General features: G+C 25.1%; 2 protein-coding genes across 2 annotated transcripts; both read right to left on the reverse strand.

The window, feature by feature from the left end:
• Positions 1-316: 316 nt before the first annotated feature.
• Positions 317-14,141, reverse strand: LOC111625398 (nuclear factor NF-kappa-B p100 subunit-like). Its single transcript, XM_023368533.1, has 4 exons — positions 14,083-14,141; positions 9,967-9,989; positions 1,185-1,318; positions 317-1,101 (listed from the first exon to the last, which is right to left on the reverse strand). The coding sequence occupies exons 1-4, from the start codon at positions 14,139-14,141 to the stop codon at positions 943-945; spliced, it is 375 nt and encodes a 124-aa protein (XP_023224301.1). The 3' UTR covers positions 317-942.
• Positions 14,142-14,411: 270 nt separating this feature from the next.
• LOC111625399 (nuclear factor NF-kappa-B p105 subunit-like) lies at positions 14,412-19,114 on the reverse strand. Its single transcript, XM_023368534.1, has 8 exons — positions 18,633-19,114; positions 18,368-18,523; positions 16,527-16,676; positions 15,741-16,203; positions 15,551-15,665; positions 15,255-15,471; positions 14,971-15,137; positions 14,412-14,684 (listed from the first exon to the last, which is right to left on the reverse strand). The coding sequence occupies exons 3-8, from the start codon at positions 16,597-16,599 to the stop codon at positions 14,412-14,414; spliced, it is 1,308 nt and encodes a 435-aa protein (XP_023224302.1). The 5' UTR covers positions 16,600-16,676; positions 18,368-18,523; positions 18,633-19,114.
• Between the last annotated feature and the right edge of the window lie 1,124 nt (positions 19,115-20,238).

The raw sequence follows: 20,238 nt of genomic DNA on the forward strand, positions 1-20,238 counted from the left end.
TAAATACACACNTTAATTTAAAAGATACAGTCAACCCCCTATAACATGTAATGAAACAGGCATAGCACTAAAATTTATATAATATAATTCCTTGTTTTTTAAATAGAGTTTTAGTAGATAAAATTAATTTAAAAGATACAGTATATCTAGTTTACAATTCTAACCTCTGCTATTTAATTATTCTCTGTTCCATAAACACAATAAAACTCAACCAAATGATTGCCTTAATTAATTGAGTTATAAATTTACTTTTATTAATGATTAGATATTAAGTAATTTGGTATTAGAGGTAGATATTAGGTGACATCTCTTATCTAAATTAATAATTATAATTTTTAATAATTTATTAAATAATTTAGAATCATCTGGAAGAAAAGAACTAGCCCGGAGTGGGACTTGAACTTTCAACCTCCGCTTACCATGCAATGCACTTACCAGTTATGCCACTCTGACCTCCTAGCAATTCTTCACTTCCAGATGCATTGAAACTTTAGATGTAACCATATGCAGTTACTCATGGTACAGCTGGGGATGACTCCTATGCCCACAGCCTAAGTACACCTCCACTATGGCACTCAGCCAGCTTTTGCTTTAATTAAGGCAATTGTTTGGTTGAGTATCAATGTATTGGGCTTTGGGAAGTTTATTATACAAAATTTGTATAGAAACAATAATAATTTTATTAAGAATTTCATTAAAAACAAATATAAAATTTGTAAATGGGTGTAATAAAAATATAGAATGATTTGATTGCTGAATGTCAAATAAACTGTTTTCAAGACTAATTCAACTTCAATTATATAAAAATTGTTTGACATAAAAAAGAAAAAAAGTGAATAAATCATAGAATGTAGAGATCAGAAAAATAATATTAATATACAATGAACAAAAGCTTTGAATTATATATTGTGGTAATTATCATAGTAAATACAGTTTGTATACTCACACTGCTGTCATATCTTCACCAAGATGTATAGTACATACTCCATCTTCATTACAATTTCTTCCCATGAGTTTATGAACATGTGGTTTAGAATCTTGTTCATTTGTATACAAACTACCACGAATACAGACCTGTCTGTTACCTCTGTAATTTTCAAGCTAAAACGAATCAAGTATATGAATATTTATTTATTCTTAACAATATGTTTAAATTATTATTAATATTAATAAATAATTCTTACCCTAACAGTTGGATAAGTTTTTCTGGTTGTATTGTTAGTTTTACCAGTCAACCCTCCATGTGATCCTTTTTCACTCCTATAACGATATCTGATTCTATTTGTTGGTTGAATAATTATATTTAAGTAGGGTTCCCCTGTAATTAAATAAATAAAATTACTTATTACTTTCTAAAATAATAAAAGCATATAACAATAAATAAAGATTACTTAATAAACTTATAATAATAATAATAATTTATCAGCAAAATTTTATAAACAAATATTAGAAATTCTATATTAGAGTTTCCAGAGCATTCTACAAATTTTCCTTTATTATAATAGTGAAATAACTCATTGTCTAAAAGAAGATATCAAGCAACAAGTTTTTTTTTTCACTATTCCAATCTATTGTTTTCTTTAGCGATATCAAATCTTCAGCTTTTTAAATTTCAAAACTTTGAAGCTTCACAATTTCGAAGTTTTAAAAGTTTTAATGCCAACATTTTTACCATAGTAATTTATCATTATTAGAAATGAATAAATTCAATCTATTATGACTTGATTAAATGATTATATCAAGAATTATTCAATTAAATTCATAAATACACACCAGAAACTTTAGAAACAAGCTTTATTCAAATTCAATTTAGAATTTCAAATCTGTTTGATTATTAAACACATTTGGAATATTTTTTTTTGAAATAGAAAGTTAAGTATACGAAAGTGTTAAAAAAGATGAGGAGTAATCAATTCTTTACTTTTGTTAAAATATTATCACAAATCAAGAAAACCCTTTCACTATCAGTTAATGAAGTTTAGATGGTTTTGACCATTGAAGTTTCTCTATATTGTTTTTCATTATGTTTGCTTGCAAACACCAACATGCTTCTAATTTAATTTCTTCAACTTTATATACCTATCCAATTGTTGTTTCCAATTTAGCAAAGAATTATGAATTAAATATATTACTTACTAAAGGTAAGAAAAAGACATTCAAGCAAATTTATGTATTGTCTCAAATACTTTCAGTATCAATTATAAGCTTGTTAAGGAAAATTTGTAGAAAAAAAATAAATAAAAAAAATAATAATAAATAACACCCAAAACAAACTTTTTCTAAGATTTATATTTTAATTTTATTATTTACATAATGTTAAATATAATGTAAGCACTTAATCATAGGTTATTCATTCTATAATTACAGATTGTACTAACTTATCATTAAGATAATATTTGTTTATATAGCTACATTTTTTTTATCTCTAGTATCATTTATATGTAATTGATCTAACAACAATTATATATTTATTTTCCTTCACAGTGTTTAGCAATAAATCCAAATATTTCACCAACAATTTGTATGTGAACATGGATGTACCCAGCGAGGTACAATTTTTCTTCTAGGGAGGGGCAGCTGCCCCTCCCTATAAGAAAAATTAACATACAGAACAACTAGAAGAAAAATTGACACACAGACACACGGCATAGATGTATCAATTTAGTATTAGTTTGAATAATGAATATTGTGACTAGACTAGAGCCATCTGTTGTGAAATCTCACTCTCCCTCCCCACTTCCTTGAAACTAATATGAGTTGACCCCTCTAGTTCAGATCCTGGGTATGCTACTGTATGTGCATATGCAATATGTGCAATGCTCAGTAAGCTCATTTTTTGAAATGGGAAGCAGATATTATTACACAGTGTTTTTAAACTGAGAAACGTTGTAAAGTTCTATAGTAGATTGAACCACCTTTCAAACCAGCACAAATATTTTTACATAATAAAATAGGAATAGAAAGCCTACAATTTTCTTTAACCAGTTAAGAATGTTTCTTTATTGAATTTCTTTATATATTTGTTGTGAAGTCTCTTTTCTGATAGAACTCTTAGAGTTTTTATGCATTATTTGCAAAAGATTAAAATGTGCACAGAATTTTTATTTATCAAAAACTGTTGTAAAATGTAACACTTTATGTTGTTTTCCAAAACTGACAGATACAATGGCATCCATTTTTCAACTTTATTTATCATTTTTGCAAATATTTCAAAACCTCTACTCAAGACCTCCATATAAGAATTTTGATTGGTTGTCAGACCAGAAGAGGCAAGTTGATTGTAGCTGCCACACAAAAGAGAGTTCACAAAATAACTGCAAATTGAATAAACCAAGAGAACATGACTTCTCTTATTCAATTGCAAAGTACTTTCATTACAAAAGAAAAGTGTTTGCTTTTGTTCTAATAAATTATATAAGTTTAATTTGACTAATGTATTCACTAATAAGGAACAAGGAATAACCTGTATTTCACACTTTTGTTTCTTTTATTTCATTAGAAAATTAAGAAATACTTTTATTTCAGTTTCCAGGACTTCAGTTTCTCAGTTTCAAAATGTGGTGTTAAAACATATAATAGTACCCACCTCCCACTTCAAAAAATGAGCTTGCTGAGCATTGCACTTACCAAATTGTTGGTGGCATATTTGGATTCAGCATTAAACATTGTGAAGGAATGCCAGTCATAAATTCCCATATCAGCAAGTGTTTCTGACAGGGATTTTTGTATCATATTAAGCTGAACACCTTGTATATACGAATTTGACACTTGATTAACTGATGTGGAAAATGTCTATAACATACAGAAAATTTGCAGAGAGTTTAAATTTAAATATTTATGAAGTCAGAATAAAAAAAAATATTTTTAAAATATATACAGTAGAGTGTCAATTTTCCGAAAGTCAATCATCCAAAACGTCAATGATCCGAAAGATTTCCAGTTGGCAAATTTAAATTTTCGCCAGTGCTGTGGAGCTTCAATCTTTGGCTATGTCTTGGACTATTCAAATATTTTACGTTTTTGATACTAAATTAACATCTGAAGTATAATTTTTATTGTTTTTATATTTTTCAATATATTTATTTTGTTTGTACAAAATAAAAAAATAATTTTTAATGATACAATAGTCTTTGTTAGGCTTAACATCAACGAAAATTCAACGCGAAGCGACAAGCAACGGAGAAAAATTTCAACATTGGATACGTTAAACTATTTTTTCGTACATAAATCGGTTATCCGAAATATCAGTTATACGAACAACCCCAGTCCCCAATTGATTCGGAAAATCGACGCTCTACTGTATTGTGAAGTCTAAATTTCATAATTAATAGAAACATATTATGACCTTATCTCTTGATCAGAGTTTATTAAAATGTAAAAATAATAAAATTTTATTAACCTATTTATTCTAATATTGGACTTTTTTAGTTATATACAGTAGAATACTGATATTCCAAGTTAATGTGGTTAACTTGTGGTTTATGTGGTTAAATGTAAGTTAACACTATCTCAGATAGCCAAAGCAATTTTAGATTAAAAATATAAAACATTTTATGTGCTATATCACTTATTAAATGATAAAAGAGAACAGAAATAAATCATTTTGCAATATATGTTATTGTTTTAAACTTTTTTATGAATTACAGTATAAGAAAAATAATGTATTCACTACAGGTTTGCCTCTGATAATGTGAAACTTTGGTTAATCAGGACTTAGATAGTTGGAGTTCTACTGTAATTACTATATATTTTTGGTATTAAATATAGTCATTCACAATTAGTTTAATTAACCAATGTCTGATTAAGAAAAAGAAATCAACAAAAGAAAAATTACAGTCAATATTCTCAACACCTTACAATACAATGAATTCAAGATATAATTATTTTTTGATGACAGCACAATGAGTTAATGTTTATTTGACTGGCTTTTCAAATCACATTTTATGAATAAGTGATGTCATAATTGTTTACATAATTAGGAGATACACATTTATATTGACAATACAATAAAACTGTGTATTTCTTAATTATGATTTTTGGGAAAGAAGACTATATATTTCTATTTTACATAATTTATAAATTATAAAATGTATTTATTTAAAAATCTGATATTAAAAGCTATAAATTTAATTTCAAATATTTTTGGATTAAAGTTAAAAATTTATTAATTTGTAGAGTGCAATTTCCATTAAATATTTCCTTAATTAAGCAAATTAATTACTAAAACAAAAAATCAACTAAGATAGCAACTAAGATGTAGAAAATTAATCTCAAAAAAGTATGGTATAATGTGAAAAAATAAATAACAGAATTTTTTAATAAAAAGTAAAAGTAAATTTTGTTTATTAAAAGAAGTAAAAAATAAATTGAAGATATAATTAGAATTATATCTCAAAATGATAAAAGTTCATTATTCAGAAAAATTACTTGATTTTCTAGAATGATGATAAAACAATAATAGTTAATATTCATTATTATAAATTATAATTTATAATAATAACTTATATGAAAACAAAATTTATATTTTACTTATCATATTTGTATTATATGCTAATAAGAAATTCTAGATTATTATTGTTAAAATTTAATCAGATAATTTATAAGTATTAATGATATTATTTACAAAAAAAACCATTAAAATAAACCAGTTCTATTTTAAACAAATCTTAGTTACTTAAAACAGGTCAAGGTTTAGACAACATAGGAAGTTTATAGCAATACTTCAAAGAAATATCTATACAAACAGAGCTATTTATGAATTTTTAAATTTAAAAACTTCGAATTTTTTTCATTATTTTATTTTGTTTTTTCAAGAAAATTTATCTGACAGTTGTAAATCTTAGAAATTTCTTTTGAAAATATGAAAAAAGCCTAAAAGATTTAAAACATTTGTGACTTTGCATCAGTTATTTTTTTATTAACAAAAAAAAAAGTATATAGTTTGTTAAATTCTGCAACATAACTTTTTCAATTACAGTATATATATTTAATATAAATTAGAATATAATGAATTTTCATTTTTATAAAACAGTATTATTTACAGTAAAGTATACTGATTAATTCTTAACATAATATTCAAAACTGAAAAACTGTGTAATATTTGATAGGCAACATTCAAACAACATAGGAAGAATATAAAAATAAGAAAGTATTTTTATATTCTTCCTATAGAAATATATATTTATTCCTATATTTCTATAGGAAGAATATATAGAAATATATTCTTCCTATAGAAGAATATAAAAATAAGAAAGTATTTTTATATTCTTAATCTATTTGAATACCATAGTTGTTAGCTCTCATAATTTTTGTTTTTTAATTTAAAAATAATTCACTTAAGGTAAATATCTGAAACATTTAATTTCATCTCTTACTTCATATTTATTAGCAATAAATATGATGATAAATAGCTGTTATTCCTAATTATTTATAAATACTGATATTTTGATATTTTTAAATTGCATATCTGATTATAGAATTGTATAACAAAACTTTCATTTGAAAAAAAAATGAATTTAGAAATAATTATATTGTGCTTTTTAATTATATTTCATAACTTATGAAAATCTTTAGGAAACATTCAATATTATAACACATTCAAAAATTAAATTTTGAAAAATGAGTTTAAAAAACACAAAAAATATAACTAGGTAGCCAAATATAACCTGTTAACTAGATATAAATATCAAATGTCAAAGACAGGAAAAAATATCATATCATAACTTTTTTTAGTCTGAAATTTACTAATATAACATATTCATAAACAGATTTATATTTATTATAATTGTATTTATAGCACAGCAAGTATTTGAATAAACAAACATTCTCAAATTTAAATTTAGAAAGTAATTTTTCATTTTAATATTAATACTATAGTATACTGATAGTTTTTCATTTACATAAAATTTAAATATAAGCATTTATCATTTCATGGCATTTTAGATATGAATGTTCCTTTTCATTCCATTATTAATTCATTTAAATACAACAAATACATTTTCTTTTTTCTATTGATATTCCTTTGTTGAGAACTTAACATTAATCAATTTCACACAATACAAAAGTTTCTTTAATTTAAAAAGATAACCTAAAGGACATTTTAAAATAAATTAGCTAACTTATAACTAAAAAATGCATAAAGCTGAAGTATAATAATTAAATATTATCATATAGCATTTTTTTGTAAAAAAGGGCTGGAGGAAATTACAATTTAATAAAGTAAAAATTGCATTACAAATACTAGTTGTATCTTGCTTGCTCACCATGTCCAATCGACTTATACAACTAGTATTTGTATTGCAATTTTTACTTTATTAAATTATCATATAGCTTATGAATACAGTAAGATTTTTATTGTAGACAATACACATTCATTAACTTATTTAACAAACTTACAATTCCAATAATCTGATTCATAAAGAATTAAATTTTAAATAAATAAATTACTGTATATCATGAAAGGAATCTTTTCTAACAAAGATTTTAAAGATGGAAATAATTTAAATGAATTATAATTAAAAATACTTATAATAAAATTACTACTGTATTTTTATACAAGTATTTTCAATAACTATTTTTATAAGTACATAAATAAAATATATAATTCTTATTAAAATAAAAAAATAATATAGTAAAACCTTGCTAAGTTAAACTGCATTAACTAAAGCTGTTTATAGATCCCAGGCACAATATACAGTTTTCTATATATTAGTCTTATTAAATCAAAGTTGTTGGTGCTTTCAACTCGGATCTATTTTCCCATGCACCCTACACCCTTTGATAGACCTGAACCTATTTTCTCTTATATTCTGTGTGAATACAGACAATTAACATAAACAAACTATAGCCCTATGAACACAATGCCACACCATTACAACCTTGTGTTATTATCCTTTTATTGATACAGTATGTTACTGGCATTCTAAGTGGGACATGATAATGCACTTAAATATACCATATACAATTTTATAATCATTCCATGAACAGATTCTTGAGAAACAAGACTAGCTTGATAATGGAAAATTTTTAGCCATAGAAAAATTTGAGAAAATTGGCCATTAAACTTTTTAACTTAAAACTCTAATTTGTAGTTTGGATTTTTTACCCCTTAGACTTGGACTTAACAAGTTCTTACTGTATATTAAATAAATGACTAATTCTCCTAATGATAAAATTAATAATTTATTAAAACACTGTAATATATATTTATCATGATTAATTACAGGCATACTCTGCATAGGCCTCATAATGCATTCCATCAAATAGTAGTTGTATTGTGAATTGCCATTTCCCATACATTATTTTTATTTAAAGAAAGTTTCACCTCATGGAAAGCTTTTGAGCAATGACCAATATGGTTTCATGCTCCACCAATCCACAGAGGATATCCTTGTTAAATTGTGTGATACTTTATAGCAGTGTTTTTCAACCTTTTTTATCTCATGGCATACCTGAACCTATAATTAAATTTCTGCGGCACAAATTTACACAGAAAAAAATCATGATTTAAAATTGTGTTTGTAAACATTCTACGCCATATTACTTGCCACTAAATTCTTTGTCTATATTTTTTGTAAATTAAATAAAATAGCAGCAGGTTATAACAATACTTATTTAAATTAATAATTTTCATTTTCATAAGAAAAGCAATTAACATTAAATCTTAATTTGCAATTAAAAATGGCATGATAATTGCCTTTATTATAAACCTGCCCAATGCCCTGTTATTTCTAAGTTAAAATAATTTGAACTAAATATGAAAAATTATAGATATTTTTGATTTAACAAAAATTTCATTTTAAATGAAATAACCTGGTCTTATGCATATATAATTTTGCTTATGAATATGTATTTTGTACTACATTATGTATACATTAATTTATTATAACAATGAAAAAACTCATATAATTAATTTAAAAAGGTTTTAATTTTGGCATGTACACTTATTGTTCTTTGGGCTTCTTTCGAAAATAATTTATTTAATAACCTTCCAAAATGTTTGCAGCATACTAGTGTGCCATGTCACATCGGTTGAAAATCACTGCTCTACAGCAAAGAAAGAAGAGATTGATGTGTTTGTTAATATTTCTAGATATCAAATATGCATTTGACAATGCATGGTGGCTCTCAATTTAAAACTTATCAGAAATAACAAAATTACCACAAAATGTTTTCTACTTGTTCAAAGATTTCTTAAAAGATAGAACAGCTGAACTTAAACTGGGCTTGGTTTAAAAAAAAAAAAAAAAAACTGCTCCCTAAATAAAGGCTGTCCTCAAGGCTTTAGTATCCGGACCTCTTTATAACATTCTGGAATGTTATTATAAATGACTTGCTAATTAAATTATCAGAATGTTTCTGTTTGTTAGTTATAAAATCAGCCATATCATTAAAAAATAATTATTTATTTACAATTTGCCAAATTTTCTTAAAACCCACATTTTTTGGTCTTTTTCCTGATACCTGGGCACATGATACAAAACTGGACAAGTAGCAACACTTGGAACAGACAAAGTATCATATTAGTGGGGACAGCTAAGTTGGATCATGGTAGAAGTAGAAATATATGACAGTTGTATCTGTGGTTTGTTTTAATCATGAGATGGTTGTAACTTGGGGTACAACCATTCAGAAAGATTTAGTTTCTAAGCAATTCATAATTAGTCAACTAATGAATGTTTCTCTACAAACAAAATATATAATGCAAGTAAACAAATCCACTCTTTCTGAATCACAAATTACATAGCTTTTATTTGTTAGAAAGATCTTAATATATTAATTATCTTATAATTTTTCTAATACTTTCAATCTAAATAATCTGTATTGAAGTACTGGTGGAAAAATATATTTTAAAGTTATATTCAAACAATTTTTTAAAAGAAAATAAATTTTCAAAAAAAATCAAAGCAAATGAATTAATTTACTTTGTATATTCTGAAAATTGCTCAAATTCAAAATTAAACTAACTTGATATATGTATCTTCTGATGACTGAATATTTAACTTGATAAAGTCAAGGAAGCTATAAAACAATATATTATTCTTAATAAAAATAGGGTTGTTAAATATTTTGTAAAATATGAAAAAAATTTTATTTTTTTGTTTTCTTTCAGTTATTATTATAATTAGTTCCTTTTTCTTACTTACTAATAAGTAATCAACTTTTCTACATTAATTAGAAATCTTGAATAATATAATCTTTATTATACTATTTAACAATATACTTTACTGATAAGCATATCTTAGAAATCTGTAAACAGTTTTTTGATTAACATATAACTTTACCAAATGTTTAACATTTGAATTGAAATTTTAATGACTCATTCTATGTAGATTTCTAAAATATTTATCAAATATTTTGAAAATCTACAGAGAAACTTGATTTTTAAAGATAAGTTTTAGATACCATTCTATCATCCTTTGTAATTGAAAATGAGGATTTAATGTAAATAAACAAACTGAATGAAAAATGAAGTCCATGCAATTTTATAATTTTATGCTTATTTAATGTCTTTATATAAAATGAATAAACTGACTATTCTGTGTTTTTCCATTCTTAAATAGATATTCATAAAATTTTAAGATTTTTATAATATAAAAATGAATTTTAGATTTATTAGAGAAAGATGCAAAAGTGAATAGAGAAATGCATAATAAGATTTAAAATATATGAATATGAATGTTGAAAGGTGCAAAAGAGAAAGACTATTATGTAGGGTCCACAAGGAGGAATTTAGAAGAGAAAATGAGTGATAAGTAATAAGTGAGCATAAGAGAGATATAGTTAAAGGAGTTTAAATACAAATTTGGCATAAGTACCTTATGATAGAAATATGAGTGTATTATGGAATGAAATGAGAATACTACAAAGAGGATATACACAAATATAAGAACAGTTAAACAAATGTATATATATCTATTAGGCTTGAGAAGTCAGGGAAAAAAATAAATGATTCTCATGCATTGTCAAACATCAATGATTCATAAGAAGAGAGCAATGATGAAGAAACAATTAAGATTTAAAAGAAAGATGGAAGTTAAAGGAGGTGAGGGAAGGAAGCTGTAAAATTTTTAGAAAAAGTGGTGATGTTTTTGAATCTGATATGAGAAAAAAAGGGGTATTGTGGTTGACCAAGAATTTAAATATAATTTCATGGGGGAAAAAACAAAAAACAGAATGAATGATTTATTTGATAATTTTAAATTTGATTATGATGGAAAGAATATGTAAAGGAACATTAGTTGTATCTAGTTCCAAAAAGACTCACTCATATTCAAAAAGATGTATTCAATATGTACTGCAAACAGGAAGAAATTCTTCCTGAAAACATTTCAAAGTTGGTTCCTGGATAAAGGTTTGACTTTTGGTGTGTTGTATGTTTAATGTCCATGGAATACTGTTCAATAGTTTTTAAGAATATAAAGATCTTCTTCTTGGTGCCATATCAGATTCCTGACGTTGGCGACACCTGGCGTAGGTTTGTAATCCGCCAAGGTGTATACTAGGGAAAGTTACTACCCAGAGTGGTTTCCCGTTGCCTTCTCTGGGGCGCGATGTTACGCGAGGGGAACTAATGCCTTCCGGGAGGACTTTTATGGGGNATGTTTAAATTATTATTAATATTAATAAATAATTCTTACCCTAACAGTTGGATAAGTTTTTCTGGTTGTATTGTTAGTTTTACCAGTCAACCCTCCATGTGATCCTTTTTCACTCCTATAACGATATCTGATTCTATTTGTTGGTTGAATAATTATATTTAAGTAGGGTTCCCCTGTAATTAAATAAATAAAATTACTTATTACTTTCTAAAATAATAAAAGCATATAACAATAAATAAAGATTACTTAATAAACTTATAATAATAATAATAATTTATCAGCAAAATTTTATAAACAAATATTAGAAATTCTATATTAGAGTTTCCAGAGCATTCTACAAATTTTCCTTTATTATAATAGTGAAATAACTCATTGTCTAAAAGAAGATATCAAGCAACAAGTTTTTTTTTTCACTATTCCAATCTATTGTTTTCTTTAGCGATATCAAATCTTCAGCTTTTTAAATTTCAAAACTTTGAAGCTTCACAATTTCGAAGTTTTAAAAGTTTTAATGCCAACATTTTTACCATAGTAATTTATCATTATTAGAAATGAATAAATTCAATCTATTATGACTTGATTAAATGATTATATCAAGAATTATTCAATTAAATTCATAAATACACACCAGAAACTTTAGAAACAAGCTTTATTCAAATTCAATTTAGAATTTCAAATCTGTTTGATTATTAAACAAATTTGGAATATTTTTTTTTGAAATAGAAAGTTAAGTATACGAAAGTGTTAAAAAAGATGAGGAGTAATCAATTCTTTACTTTTGTTAAAATATTATCACAAATCAAGAAAACCCTTTCACTATCAGTTAATGAAGTTTAGATGGTTTTGACCATTGAAGTTTCTCTATATTGTTTTTCATTATGTTTGCTTGCAAACACCAACATGCTTCTAATTTAATTTCTTCAACTTTATATACCTATCCAATTGTTGTTTCCAATTTAGCAAAGAATTATGAATTAAATATATTACTTACTAAAGGTAAGAAAAAGACATTCAAGCAAATTTATGTATTGTCTCAAATACTTTCAGTATCAATTATAAGCTTGTTAAGGAAAATTTGTAGAAAAAAAATAAATAAAAAAAATAATAATAAATAACACCCAAAACAAACTTTTTCTAAGATTTATATTTTAATTTTATTATTTACATAATGTTAAATATAATGTAAGCACTTAATCATAGGTTATTCATTCTATAATTACAGATTGTACTAACTTATCATTAAGATAATATTTGTTTATATAGCTACATTTTTTTTATCTCTAGTATCATTTATATGTAATTGATCTAACAACAATTATATATTTATTTTCCTTCACAGTGTTTAGCAATAAATCCAAATATTTCACCAACAATTTGTATGTGAACATGGATGTACCCAGCGAGGTACAATTTTTCTTCTAGGGAGGGGCAGCTGCCCCTCCCTATAAGAAAAATTAACATACAGAACAACTAGAAGAAAAATTGACACACAGACACACGGCATAGATGTATCAATTTAGTATTAGTTTGAATAATGAATATTGTGACTAGACTAGAGCCATCTGTTGTGAAATCTCACTCTCCCTCCCCACTTCCTTGAAACTAATATGAGTTGACCCCTCTAGTTCAGATCCTGGGTATGCTACTGTATGTGCATATGCAATATGTGCAATGCTCAGTAAGCTCATTTTTTGAAATGGGAAGCAGATATTATTACACAGTGTTTTTAAACTGAGAAACGTTGTAAAGTTCTATAGTAGATTGAACCACCTTTCAAACCAGCACAAATATTTTTACATAATAAAATAGGAATAGAAAGCCTACAATTTTCTTTAACCAGTTAAGAATGTTTCTTTATTGAATTTCTTTATATATTTGTTGTGAAGTCTCTTTTCTGATAGAACTCTTAGAGTTTTTATGCATTATTTGCAAAAGATTAAAATGTGCACAGAATTTTTATTTATCAAAAACTGTTGTAAAATGTAACACTTTATGTTGTTTTCCAAAACTGACAGATACAATGGCATCCATTTTTCAACTTTATTTATCATTTTTGCAAATATTTCAAAACCTCTACTCAAGACCTCCATATAAGAATTTTGATTGGTTGTCAGACCAGAAGAGGCAAGTTGATTGTAGCTGCCACACAAAAGAGAGTTCACAAAATAACTGCAAATTGAATAAACCAAGAGAACATGACTTCTCTTATTCAATTGCAAAGTACTTTCATTACAAAAGAAAAGTGTTTGCTTTTGTTCTAATAAATTATATAAGTTTAATTTGACTAATGTATTCACTAATAAGGAACAAGGAATAACCTGTATTTCACACTTTTGTTTCTTTTATTTCATTAGAAAATTAAGAAATACTTTTATTTCAGTTTCCAGGACTTCAGTTTCTCAGTTTCAAAATGTGGTGTTAAAACATATAATAGTACCCACCTCCCACTTCAAAAAATGAGCTTGCTGAGCATTGCACTTACCAAATTGTTGGTGGCATATTTGGATTCAGCATTAAACATTGTGAAGGAATGCCAGTCATAAATTCCCATATCAGCAAGTGTTTCTGACAGGGATTTTTGTATCATATTAAGCTGAACACCTTGTATATACGAATTTGACACTTGATTAACTGATGTGGAAAATGTCTATAACATACAGAAAATTTGCAGAGAGTTTAAATTTAAATATTTATGAAGTCAGAATAAAAAAAAATATTTTTAAAATATATACAGTAGAGTGTCAATTTTCCGAAAGTCAANAATTAGTCAAAATATAATAATAATTATTAAATTTTACAGTTTATACTTTATTATACCTCTTTGTCTCCCTCTGTGAGATCAAAAGCAGTTTTTCCAAGATCATCATCATCATCATCATCATCTCTACATTTGTCATCAGTATCTGAATCATTCATTTCATCATCATCATCCTCTTCAAAGCTACCATAAGTGTCATAATTAAGTATATTTGGATTAGATCCTTCTTTAATTAGTTTCATGATAGAATCTTTTAATTTACGAGAACATGCCAAATGTAATGCAGTGTTTCCAGCATAATCTTGTAGATCAAACTCTATATTTGCCTAAAATAAACAAATAAATAAATTATAATTGATTTGAAAAGTTAATTAAAACTACATAAATATACACCACAAAATCATAAAAACTTTGTTCTTCATTACATCATAAATAAAACAAAACAATGGAATCTATTTCTGTATTCGATTATTTTAATCTAAACAACAAAAATACATCAAAAAGAAAAGAAAATTTTACTTAGTTCTACAATCAATTTTATAAAATTATAGCACAATTAATTAATATTCTATTTTAATATAAAACAATTAAACTATGATATTATAAATTTACCTGTTTTAGCAAAATATCCAATGCTTGAGGATTATATTCAATTGCCAAATGTAAAGCACTTCTACCTCGAGTACCTTCTTGTTGATTTACATCACCTCCTGCTTGACAAAGAAGTCTAATGCATGATTCATTACCTTTGGTAATTGCTAGATGTAAAGCTGCTTGACCTGAAAAAAATTTTTTAAATATATATATAATAATTCCATTTTTTAATTTTATCACACAGATGACATTGAAAATAATAATTATAAATGGTTGAATAAAAAATATGAAAAGAAATTTACCACAATAATTTAATATAGATAATCTTGGATAGTTGTTTTCATAATTGCAATAATTATTAAAGCAAAGAAGATGTGAAAGACTTTCTACATTGTTAGTTTCTATAGCTAATTGAACAGATGTATTTCCATATCTGTCTTGAATATTAGGATCAGCACCATGTTTTAAAAGGGATGGTATAATTTTTGGACAAAGTCTAACTGCTAAATGCAAACATGTCTATAAAAAAAAATATGAATTTTGTTAATAACATAGAATGAAAGGATATATTTGAAAAAAGTTTGATGTTTACACATACCTGATGGAGATTATTGAGATGATTTATTGGATTACACATATCTGACATTATATCAAGGAATATCTGAATTATACTTATATTTTCTGGTTGATGCAATATGGCTAAGTGAAGAGGACTGAAATTTCAAATAGGAACATACTATTAATATAAAATAAAAAATTAATAAATCATTGTGATTTAAAATACTTACGTATCTCCTGCATCATTTCCTACTGCTAACAAGTAATGCTTATCTGCTAACAATTCTCTTACATCACCAGTAGCAGAAAAATACTGTAAATTTTCTGCTTCTTCTTTTGCTAATATCCTTGAAATATGTTTAACTTCTTCTTGAATTCTTTTTTCACATAATAACTGTATTAAATTTGAATCTATGGAAGAAAATGGATTAACTCCAAACCTTCCAAGTCTAACAGTCAGGTAAGATGAAAAATCATTGATAATTTTTGACATATTTGATTGAAAGATGGAGAGTGAATGATACATCTCATTTTCAGATAAGTCTGAAGAATGTTTTGACTTTTCTTGTGAGTGCATTACTTCTTTCATTGATTTGTTTATGATGGTTTGTAATTCAAAAGTCTTCTTTAAAATTTCATCTTTAAGAAGTTCAAAATCTTTACTTGAATTAGTGATTAATTTCCTTAAAACGTCTAAAATAATGAAATATATAAAATTTGAAATGAATATAAAATAATCAGAAACGGCTTTATTATATTTAAATAAAATTTTAAAAAATTAATATACTTAATTGAACAATGACCTTAACACTTTGTAAATAATTATGCTAATTTATAATCTCTTACATTAATTTACACAATAATATGGTGATAGAAAATAATTTTCATTACCAATATTTTATTGAAAATAATTCATGAATAATGTTAGATTTTCTAATTATTTCAAATAACAAAGTTTTAAAATAAAATTTATTATTTAATAGGAAAAACTTTGCATGTCTTCTTGAACACTTCACCTTTTTTTAAAGGATCGTCATGATGACTAGAAATTTTTTTGATATCTTGACTAAATTCTACAGGATTTTGCATTTCATCTATCAATTCAGAACTATCAGAAGTTTCTTCTTTAAAAATCGCTTCCCTCTGATATCCTGGTGGACTTTTACCTACCAAAGTATATAACAAAATTACAATCATTTCATGTTCATTCTTATTATTGTACTGTACATAGATATAACAATTCCCCTAAAAACACAAATCAACTTTCAAAATGAGATATTTTTAAAATTATTTACAGTTATTATTATTTCAAATAAATAATAAGAATTGAAAAAGTATTCTTAATCTTTAAAATGTTATATTATATATTGGTAAAATTCTAAGTTTATTATTAATATTCATCAAACTAAATTACAGTAAAACCTTGTTAAGTTGAATTGCATTAACTCAAAGCAGTCAACAAGTCCAAAACACAGTATATCGAGTTTTTCATGTAATACAGCATTCTTAAATCAATTTTGAATGATTAAGTACTTTTAACTCAACCGTATTTTCCCATGTAACTTCTGTCCTTGATCTTCATTTTCTCTCCTATTCCATGTAAATACATATGATTAAGATAAATAAACACTAAGGCACTGTGCCAAACATAATGCCATACTATTACAACCTCATGTCAACATCATTTTACTGATACAGTATGTTATCAGCATTCTAATTGAGACACAAGGAAGGTGCTTTGACAACAGTCACAGAAGTGCCATAAACTGTGTATAATTTTGTAATCATACTGTGAATAGATTTGTGAGAAATGGCTTGATAATGGAAAATTTAGGGCCACAGAAAAATTTGAGAAAACTGGATATTAAACTAGTTAATTTCAAACTTCTTAACTCAAACTTCTTGCTATTTTTTACTCCTTAAATTTTGAAAAGATTTTACTGTATATAATTTCAAAAATATTAAAAGTTTTTAATTAAAATCTGATAATGCGTATGGAATATACAAAATTTCTATACAAATATGCATATATTTAATACCATTATCATTATTATATTGTAACTTTTTATAAAATTTTATGCTATATATCAGCAGTTCTCAACCTTCTTTCATTCACATACCACCTGAACCTTCTGTGTATAGACTTGTAACACTAATGGATCGTTCTTGCATTCCCCCAGTGGTACATGTGCCACTGATTGAGAACTGCTGCTATATATTAATATAAATACTAAAGTATTTCCATTCATACATAGTGTTAATATGAAATATTTTTTTATTCCTAATATTCAAAAATGCTAATGCTTTATATATAAAAAGAAACGAAAATTATAATATAAATATATTAACTGTATCAAAATAGTCTGATTGTCTGAATAATTCAAATACTTTAAATTCAATAAATGAAAGCCTAATATTATTATAATTATTTGTTTAAATTAAAAATGACATTGAATAATTATTAATCACTTTAACTTTTATATGAATCTTTTTATAATAAAATAATTAACTAAGATTACTATCAATTAAATAAGATTTATGACTATATTAATAACTAATTTTACATAGTACCGAGGAGTAATTTCAGTCAAATTAAATGGAAAAAAGAAACTAAAATTAAAAAAGATGAATGTTCATATAGAATACAAAACAAGAAATATAATAAAAAATTTTAGTCATAGTCAAACTATCTGAAAATTATATTACGCAATTTATTTTAAATGTTCTAAAATTAGACATTTCAATTTAAGTGTTAGTCTCATCAGAATTGAAGAAATCAATACATTTATTTAAATAAATATTAGTCATTTTATAAACTTTACTCTAAATTATAGATGAATTTTTAATGTATAATTACCAAAGAAACCATGCAATCCTTCATCTCCTCCATTACCCAAATCAGAAGGACCAGTATGATAGGAACCTGGATCATAATGGTTAGTATGATAGCCAAATCCTCCAAATCCAGGATTAAAATTAGGTTTCTTCCTTTTCTGTTCTACACCATCTTTATCTTTAAATAAATATATTTAAGTTTTTAAAAAATAAATAATTTATAGTGTTTTATATTATTTAATATGCAATTATTACTTGTTTTAATTTTCAACATATTAAAAACTCACCATGATCAACTGGTTTGTAATGAAACTCTTTTGCTTCACTACATTCTCCATCTTTACTTCTGAATAACTGAAGATATACTTTTACCGCACTTTTAATTTCTGTGTTATGATAAGCTGGTGTACGAAATACAATTGCCACCTTCAGTTAAAGAATAATGATGTTAATATAAATTTATAGAAATTAATTTTGATATTAACAATGATTAAAATTAAATACTGAAAGATGAAAGATTTAAAGATATATTTAAATAAAAATTTAATCTCTGAATTTAAGATTACTTCAGTTTCAGATTGTCTCATTTTAAAATAAACTTAAACTAAAAATGTCATAACATTTTTAGATTACATTAAAGCAAATTTAATAATTATCTCAATTAACCAATTGGCTTATCAAACTGCAATGGAGCCAAGTAATCAAGATTATTTTGAGAAATTAAGATTTTTATTAGTGGAATGAATGCATTTTGGTCCTCAATAGACACTCCTTTTTTAGATGCAAGAAGCTTACAACTATACATTAAGGCTAATTTAAATTAATTTGATAACCAAATTTCATCTAAAAATATGAAGTTGTGCTTTGTCTTAAGTAAAGATTAATAATTAAAAATTCATTTTGAATTTAATTAAATAATATTAAAAATTCTGATATAAAAGATGGATCTGAAACAGGATATGAACTTGTAAATTTCATTTNTGTAAAACAAATATGTATAAAAAAAAATAAATGATGTAAATTTATTTTTGAAACAAATTTTCAGAAAACAGGTCAACCAAATTTGCACAGATATGAACAAATAACTTCATAAATTATAACTTTTATACTATTGTTTCTCAATAGCTTCTCACAAAATACTGATGAATCTGAACATGATAATAATGTACTGTATAAAAACTGGAAAACTTCCAACAAATATTTGTTTTGTTATTATGCATAATTAAATATTGAAATTTTCCTTCATTTAATTGAATTCATTTCCAAAATTACTGATGACAAATATCCTTATCAACTAAAAGTATAGAAATTCTGAAAGGTAAAATTAATTTGTTTTGTTCTCACTTTTATCATAATTTAATTCTAAATTATTTTGATTGTAAATACAGTTAACTTTAGTATTGGTGCCTTACTTGTTGTATCAAAACAAAATTAACAGGTTATATTTTTTCAGTCCTGACCTATAAATTTTATATATAAACATTATTGTTTTTATATTATAATAAATCAAATATATTATAGAATTCCTACGCTTAATAAAAAGATAAAAGTATTCTACATTGTTATTTGAAATGCAATTTTAAAACTTATTCCCAATTAGTTAGCTTGGAATATTACATACAATACTATAATTATATAGTAAACATAAGCCCAAAATTATATATTAATTAAATGATAACTCTGAATTAATTGGGCCATAACTTGGTTAATTAAATTAGCCAAGTTATGGCCGATTAATTTGGCATTATCATTAATTTTTCATTAATATCTTACAATACTTTTGTTTCTAAAAGTATACGTGGTATATTATTTCTTGAATTGGTTATAGGCATGTTAGTTTCTTTGAGTTCTTAGTGTTCTATTAAAAACTGAAAAATGCTGATGCAAAACAAA

This window comes from Centruroides sculpturatus, unplaced genomic scaffold, assembly GCF_000671375.1.
Source record: "Centruroides sculpturatus isolate CEXI.00-Female unplaced genomic scaffold, Cexi_2.0 scaffold233, whole genome shotgun sequence".
Taxonomy (NCBI): domain Eukaryota; kingdom Metazoa; phylum Arthropoda; class Arachnida; order Scorpiones; family Buthidae; genus Centruroides; species Centruroides sculpturatus.

What these genes read in the sequence shown, in the direction of transcription:
- LOC111625398 (XM_023368533.1), bottom strand. Translation starts at nt 14,141, where the DNA reads ATGACTGGCATTCCTTCACAATGTTTAATGCTGAATCCAAATATGCCA. An exon ending in AATATGCCACCAACAATTTG is followed by an intron (nt 9,990 to 14,082) that starts GTAAGTGCAATG and finishes TTAAATATTCAG; the next exon opens with TCATCAGAAGATACATATAT. An exon ending in AAACTTATCCAACTGTTAGG is followed by an intron (nt 1,102 to 1,184) that starts GTAAGAATTATT and finishes GATTCGTTTTAG; the next exon opens with CTTGAAAATTACAGAGGTAA.
- LOC111625399 (XM_023368534.1), bottom strand. Translation starts at nt 16,599, where the DNA reads ATGCAAAATCCTGTAGAATTTAGTCAAGATATCAAAAAAATTTCTAGT. An exon ending in ATCTCAATAATCTCCATCAG is followed by an intron (nt 15,472 to 15,550) that starts GTATGTGTAAAC and finishes TTTTTTTTATAG; the next exon opens with ACATGTTTGCATTTAGCAGT. An exon ending in TGGATATTTTGCTAAAACAG is followed by an intron (nt 14,685 to 14,970) that starts GTAAATTTATAA and finishes TGTTTATTTTAG; the next exon opens with GCAAATATAGAGTTTGATCT.